The sequence below is a fragment of the Corvus kubaryi genome, unplaced genomic scaffold (assembly GCF_017639235.1).
Source record: "Corvus kubaryi isolate FWS band 111438036 unplaced genomic scaffold, C.kubaryi_AGA036_p1.0 127, whole genome shotgun sequence".
NCBI classification, from domain to species: Eukaryota; Metazoa; Chordata; class Aves; order Passeriformes; family Corvidae; genus Corvus; species Corvus kubaryi.
Genome location: NW_024580662.1, coordinates 311082 through 318692, shown reverse-complemented (window position 1 = coordinate 318692; position 7611 = coordinate 311082). Strand labels below are relative to the sequence as shown.

The 7611-nt window shown below is 49.6% G+C and overlaps 1 protein-coding gene across 1 annotated transcript in view; it reads right to left on the bottom strand.

Moving 5' to 3' along the window:
• Positions 1-7326, bottom strand: part of EWSR1 (EWS RNA binding protein 1) — an 18135-nt gene extending 10809 nt beyond the window's left edge. Inside the window, exons 1-3 of the mRNA XM_042023116.1 lie at positions 7281-7326; positions 6745-6798; positions 5380-5503 (exon numbers count right to left, since the gene is read on the bottom strand). Coding sequence (XP_041879050.1) covers positions 5380-5503; positions 6745-6756 — 136 coding nt within the window. The 5' untranslated portion in view covers positions 6757-6798; positions 7281-7326. The remainder of the gene's footprint in view (positions 1-5379; positions 5504-6744; positions 6799-7280) is intronic.
• Between the last annotated feature and the right edge of the window lie 285 nt (positions 7327-7611).

Below are 7611 nucleotides of genomic sequence, written 5' to 3'. Positions count from 1 at the left end.
ACACAGCTCAGCTCACACAGCTCACACAGCTCAGCTCACACAGCTCAGCTCACACAGCTCTGCCGGGAACCACGGAATTCCCGCATGGGCTGGGAGGGAGTTTGAGGCTCATCTCACTCCATCCCCCTGCCATGGGACACCTTCCACTTATTGCTGGGTGCTCCAAGCCCTGTCCAACCTGGCCTTGGATGCTTCCAGGGATGGGGCAGCCACAGCTTCTTTGTATTACCTCCCTCACCTCAGCTTCCCAATATCCCATCCAACCCTGCTCTCTGTCCACATGAAGCCATTCCCCCTTATCCTGTCCCTCCAGTCCCAAGTCCCTCTCCAGCTTTCCCAAATACCTCAGACTCTGGCCCTTGTGCTGCAGGTCCCCCAGACCCAGGGCACAGACACAGGTTTACCACCTCAGACAACCCAAAAATCATCCATTACCCCACGCTGCCCCTTTGCCTTCCTCACAGAACCCCCCCACCTTGGGAAACCTCAGCCTCCAGCCCCTCAGCATCCCCAAATCCCACTCCCAGGAGCTTTCTGGAAGCCACCCCTGGAGCAGCACCCAGGATTGTTTACAGCAACCAGAGCTCAGGCAGGGTAAGCTGAGACATGGAGCATCTCCTCGACAAAGGCAGGGTAACAAACCCCCCCCCCCTTGAGCTCCAAAGTAAAAGAAATCCAACTGATTTAGCAAGTACAGTCCCATCCTTTTAGCTTTTCTGAAAAATAAAGGCACAAAACCTGACCTGGGAAATCTTTCAGAGGCATTTCTGAAGGCTTATTTTAAATCAGTAAAGCTGGAAACAAAAGAAAAGCACTTTCCATTTGCTTTCACATGAGAAAAAGGTCAAGAGAGACACATCAGGCAGTTCCTGATGTCTTATGTACCTTCCCTTTTCTCAGAATTTCAGTTTGGTTTAGGGCAAAAGCCGAGAGCTCCCAGACTTCCTTTTGACCAGTTTTACAATATCCAACATCCCAAACCAGCTCCTGTATAATTCAGTGGCCACTTGCCTTGTCACAAAGGTGAGCTGGCATTAACACAGCGGGTTTTTGCTCCTAACAACCTTCCCAGCAAGCTTTCAAATTAAGAATATGAGACTTAAGATGGAAAACTAGCAATAAAAACGTTGTTAAATCTGACCCCAAAAAAATGAGCAAAAAGAGCCGCCAACGGGTCTCACGGCTGGGATCAGTGAGGGCAACAGCTTCTCCATCACTTCTGATTTTCAATAAACACGGGAGCCTTGTGACACACTTTTCCTTTAGGCAAACTGGGCTGCAGCATTTTATTCCAATTCCTTCATTTGCAAGGCAAACACCACTTGCAGCAGCAGAAGGCGGCGTGCCCTCATGGGGCACCGCGCCGCTGCCAGGAGGCACCTCCCGGTCCTGCCACCCTGCCAGGGCCCTTCCCAGCAGGCAGGAAAGAGCAACAGGACGAGGGGAGGAAGTTTGCACAGCAAATTAATTAAAAAAAACAAAAAAACCCCAACGCAAAGTTCAGCTTTTTGGTGAAAAAGGATCCTGATGAAGACACAAGGCCAGCCTGGATACTCTGCCCACTCCTGCCTCTTCCTACCCCTGGCACCCAACCCATCCCCATCCCAGGGCTGCCAACCTGGGAATGTAAACTGGACTCCCACTGGGGAATAACTTGTAGGAATCAGTAGAAAATCAGTTTTCATGGTCATTATTCCTGTTTGCTGCTCTCTGTTGCTGAGAAGGTGAAGGGGATCGTGCCCAACGGGAGGATTTCTAAAGCCTTGGGCAAATTTGAGCAGTCCAAACACTTCAATGTGAGGCAAGACAGCAATTCCACAGGGAGCACTGATCCCAGGAGTTAAATAAACCCTTATTTTAACTGGCCAGAGCCTGACCACACACTAAAACAGGCTAAGTACAGCCTGCAGCCCCTGTGCTGCAGCCACAGCCCTGCCCTGGGCTGTTCCCGTTGGATTTGGAGCCCCAGGATGCTCCTCCCACAGCTGGGCCCCCTTTCCCAGTGCTGTCACTGGGAGCAAAAAGCTTTGCTAACACCTGGCTCTGCACAGGCAGCAGGATAAAAAGGGAGGAGGGGGAAAAAAAAAAGAGGTGGAATTTTAAAGCTTCAGCTCTAGATGGAGCATTTCACTCGTGGAAGAGTGTGCTCAGCAGGAGGGGTTTGTCCCAAAGGAAAGGCAGTGATTTACCACCCCACTGGTCTAAATTACAAATCAAGGCCAGTTTAGACACTCTGGGAACCCTCAAGGGCTGTGGTTTTGAGGGTGGCATTTCTATTTCATCACTGCTCTCTCATCCCCTCCCAGCTAGGAAGATAAAAGTCGACTCAGCAGAAGAGCTGCTGAAAGAAAAAAGTAACAGGAGAAATAATAACCTGCTTAAAGTGTCTAAATTCCCCTCAAAGGATCCAAACCAACCCCTTACTGAAGTCTGGGGATTCTCCAGGTGGAAGGGAAGCATGTGAGATTTGATCCTCAGAGAATATCAACTGGAAAAGGTTGGATTCAGAGAGGTTTCTTCCTTCCAAAGAGATTTCTTCTGGAAGAGAGCTGACTCCTGCTTGGCTTGTGTATATCCCAGCAGTGAGGGGCTGGAGAAGGGATGCAGAGTTCACTCTCTTTCCAGCCTATTTTGGGATATTTGGGGGTCATTATGGCAGCTGTGAGCATGTTCATTAATTCCAAATCCATTAGAAATGTCGATATTCATACCCCAAACTTCCCAGGCAAAGGGAAGCAGGGGCTGGCTGGCTTTGGAGAGCAATTCCCACTTCCAAGAGATCCACACCTGGCCACTGAAATGCTCTTTATTTACTCCTGTAATTCCTGCTAATACCCTGCAATGATTAACGAGCCACAGGTCTGAGGGTGCCCAGTGATCCCTAACCTGAGGGAGCTGCTCCCAAACCCTTTTTTCTCTGGAACAAAGTTGACTGGGTGGCTCCAAGACACCTCTTCCTACAGCTCCAGGGAGGGAAGGAGGGTGGTAACTCCACCCTGGGGTGTCCAGGAGTCAGGCCAAGGTGGGATAAGAAGGGCTGGGAAGGACAGATCCATCCCTGCCATTCCCACCCATCCACACAGACCTCGGATTTCCGTGACCTCAACAACACCTCACCCAACCCCCAGGCTGTTCAGGCAAAAAAAAAAAAAAAAAAAAAAAAAAAGGGCATTTTGCTTTAAGGAATTGCAGCACAAAAAGGTGATTCTTGGGAAAGCAGGATTGGGATTCAACTGTAAGAACCTCATGTCTCTCAGGGCATGACAATGTCTGGCCCTGGGGTTTATTGAGCGTGAAAGGCAGGGAGAGAGAGGGGGAGAGAGGGAGGGAGAGGCTGCAGTCTCCTTTCCACAGCTCTGGCTCCTCAAGGAGAGGCAGGTGGAGGAAGGATAAATCCAACCTGGCTCTGTGCCTGGAGCTGCCACAGCCCCGCTCCGTGCTCCAAGGGCTGACAGGATCTTTTGCTTGACCACTTCCTGAGTTGGTGTTTTTTTTATGGATGAAAAGAAAATGAAGCGCTTTTTTTGCCGACCAAAAAAAAAAAACCCAAACCAAAAAAAGCAGCTGTGCAGAAAAAATAATGCCTGATACTATTATTATTATTATTATTCCTCCAGCAAATCTCCTCTTAAGGGAGAAGGAAAAACATGAACAGAGCAGTTTCCTGTGATCCCTGCAGGACTGGAGTCTGCAGGGGTCACAGGGACATAAATATTTCTAAGAAAGGAATTTTGGAAGTTCACAAATCCTTTTTTACTGCCAGCTTTTGTGTAGGTAGTTCTAAATGAAAGGAAAAAGCCCTGTAGATAACCCCCAGTGACACTGGCTAATGGAGACGGATCTCACATGCAGGAATTTTCCTGAGCCATGGAAAGATGGTAAATATTTTAATTTTGGTGAATATTTCCTCTCCAGCTCTTCCCTGTGAAGAATTCCTCAATGGCTTCTCTAGCCAGATATCCCACTGCCTGTCTGTCTGTCTGTCCTGGTATTCCCTTGCTTTGGGAAGTGTTTAATCCCATCTAGGAAATGTTTATAATGTGTCTCTTAGGAATGTGCAGGACACGGCACCCAAGGAATCACTGGGAGGAAAATCTGCTTTCAAAACTGCCTGAATATTCAACCCAAACATACATTAAATAAACATGAATATACATGAATTAAACATTGTCTCAATAGTTTCAAACATTAAGACACTTGTCTGGAGGAAATTCCAGCTCCAAGAACACGCTGGGAGAGTTTATAGAGCATCAATGAACAAGTATCTGCTCTGGAAATCCAAAGCCACCACGGGGCGTGCAAAGGTGGAGGGCAGGATGCTGTTTATCCTTTAGGAAATGGGGGGATAATGGGGTTGGAATCACTTAAAAGGTCTTGGAGGTCAGGATTTTACCCATGAAGACGGCAAAGAGCACTGCAGCCTTGCAAATCCCTGCTGTCACTGCCTGCATGAGCTCTGACACTCGAGGGTTCTGCCACTAAAACCAAGTGACACCTCAAGGGTTCCCACCTAAGGGGACCTCAAGTTCTGACAGGATGGGATGGCATTTTCCATGCAAGAGTGAGCAGCATTGTCCAACCTGGACTGGTCCCTTCCACTGTGGGAAGCACAAGATGAGGAAGAGAAGGTGCAGGATCAGAACAGGCACATGTCACTGCCAGTGACAGGACTGTCAGGGAAGGGAAGGGCTGAGGAGCAGCCAGGGACTGTTGCCTTTGCTCTGAGCACAGCACATCCTGCTCGGTCCCACAGCACCCAAACCCTGCCCTGAAAATTCAGCAGTGCATTTATTCCTGCTTATACATGGCTGCCCAAGCCCTGGAAGTGTCCAAGGCCAGGTTGGACGGGGCTTGGAGCAGCCTGGGATAGTGGAAGGGGGGGAATGGGGTGAGCTTTAAGGTGTCTCCTAGCCAAAACCATTCCATGAAGGACGTGGAGCTGCTGGAGTCAGCCCAGAGGAGGCCATGGAGGGCTGGAGCCCCTCTGCTCTGGAGCCAGGCTGGGAGAGCTGGGGGTGCTCACCTGGAGAGGAGAAGGCTCCAGGGAGAGCTCAGAGCCCCTTCCAGGGCCTAAAGGGGCTCCAGGAGAGCTGGAGAGGGACTGGGGACAAGGCATGGAGGGACAGGACCCAGGGAATGGCTTCCCAGTGCCAGAGGGCAGGGCTGGATGGGAGATTGGGAAGGAATCCTTCCCTATCACACAGGTTACCCAGAGCCGCAGCTGCCGCATCCCTGGAGGTGTCCGGGGCTGCCCAGGGTTTGGAGCAACCCGTGGAAGGTGCCCTGCCCATGGCAAGGATTGTCCTAGATGATAGAAAGGCCTTTTCCCAGCCCAAGGGGGGTCTCCAGGCTGAGCCCAGCCCAGCAGGCCCCTCTCACCTGTCGGGGGCTGCCCGTAGGACGTGGCGTAGGCCGTCTGCCCGTACGTCGCCGTGGTCTGGGGCTGTGTGTAGCTGACGTCGGTGGGCTGCCCGTAGGTCCCGTAGCTCTGCTGCCCGTAGGTCTGCTCCAAAAGGACACAGATTCAATCCATGAGCACAAGTGACCCTCAGGAATTGCAGTTGCTCAGCACTCTCAAAGCCAAGGCTGCTGTGAAAGTTTAAGTGCTGCGGGAAATTCCGGGTCAGCTCTGCAAGGAGGTTATGGAGTGGTTTTTCCCTGCCAAGACTGAAGAAACAGGCTCTTGACATTGTCACCACACACCTCTGCTCTGTGGAAAGCAAACAGGAAAGCTCCCAGCTCCTCACAATTACCACCAGCACTCACAGGCACCATCCCAGGGTTAACCTGAAATACGGGAATGGGAGCGCTCTGAGGGCGGAACTGCACGAAGCAAAAGTCACTTCAGTGTAAAACTGCTTTGGTGTTGGCTAAAAGAAACCTGCTGAAGGTTTCAATTAAATTATTTGGAGTATTTTTCATGCCCATCAGCCATTAATTTGAAAAATGGGAGTTGGTGTAGGCATGGAAGGATGGATCCACAGGAACACCCGAAGTATCCCAGCGGTGCTACTCCCATCCCGGTGCCTGTGCATTGAGTCAGGGATCAGCTCTCACCTCACCCATTCCCTGATTTTGCTCTCAAATCCAGCTTGAAAATCACTGAGGAAAGGAGAGAAGCAGCTGTGCCCAGCAGTGTCACCAGCTGCCCAAGCCATGCCCTGCCAGCTCATGCTCCAGGCACCAGCAAGCTCCCAACAGCTCCTGGCTTAGGATAAAACTCTGGATGCAGCTCGAGGAGTGCCATGGAAACAGCCTTAATTTCCAGGGATTCAGACTTCTGGGGAACCTGGAGCTGAAATCTCTTGGGATATTCAGCCTTCCTGAACTCAGGGCACAGGTCTGAACCAGGAGCAGGAAAGCCTTGACCACGTGAACACATCCCTGTCCCTGGAATTTCCCTACACCAAGAGGCAGGGAATGCTGCAAACTCCCCATGGACACGTGCCTAGAGCTGAGTTTAGCTGGTTAGGGGTTTAATTAGCTGGTTAGGTGTTTAATTAGCTGGTTAGGTGTTTAATTAGCTGGTTTTAGTTGTTGAGGCCTCCTGTTCCTAGCCTTGCCATCCTGCTCCCACCTTCCACCTCACCTACAACTGGGAGCAGCTCTTCCAGTTGTTGTCTCCAAGAGCTTAATTTAAAATAAAAGTCACCATCACCTTCCTTTCAGCCCACACTGAGCCTGCCTTCCTCCTCTTGGGAAGGAAAATTAAGCCTACAGCACTTTTTGAGGACAGGAATTTACCTTTGGAAACATACTTGGAGTTTGCAGACAAATGTGGTTGTAGTAACTTGGATTCTAAAGGTTAAAAATAAGCATTAAGTTAATCTCTTAAAGATCATCATTATTTTGCAGTCCAGCCAACTGAGAGTATGAACAGCTATAGCAATCAAAACTCCAGGAAAAAGAAATGTATTCCCTCCTCCTCCTTTGTCCAATTCTGCCATCTCCCAAAAGGCAATTCCACCCTTTTTTCCCCAGTTTTTTTCTCTCCTACACCTCTGATTACAACACCCACCTACGTGGTGGTGTCAAACATACACCAAGAATTTGGCTTTTCTGGGATCAGCATTGAATAAATTAACCAAAAAAAAAAATAAAGGGGGGGGATTGTTGAGGTTATTTCCACTTTTAAAAAAGCACTTTGGGCTGGGGGGAGAAACTCCAAGACAACTTTAAACCACGGATTTCGACACTGCCGCTTGGAGTTTCTCACGGCTGCGTGTTTTCCTGGAAAACAGGTGATTGAGCAGGAATTCCACCCCCTTCCCGTGTTTTACCTGGGTGGTCTGTGCATATCCTTGGGCTGGCTGAGGTGCATAGGCGCTGTAGCTGTGGAATGAATGTGAAGACATTTATAATCTTGCCCCAAATCTGCATCACGAGACAAAATTTCCCCCGCAGCCCGACGGTTTCTGCTGAAGTTCTACGGGAATGCAAAGCTCCAGGAAAACCCTCAGGATTTCCAAGTGTACCTGAGTTAAGCCCAAACCATAATTATGATATCCTTTTATTACACCTTTTTAAAACAAGGAGGTTAAGCTACTTACCCCTGCTGAGCTGCAGCTTGGCTATAGGTACTGTAATCTAAAAGAAAAGGAGAAGAAAAGG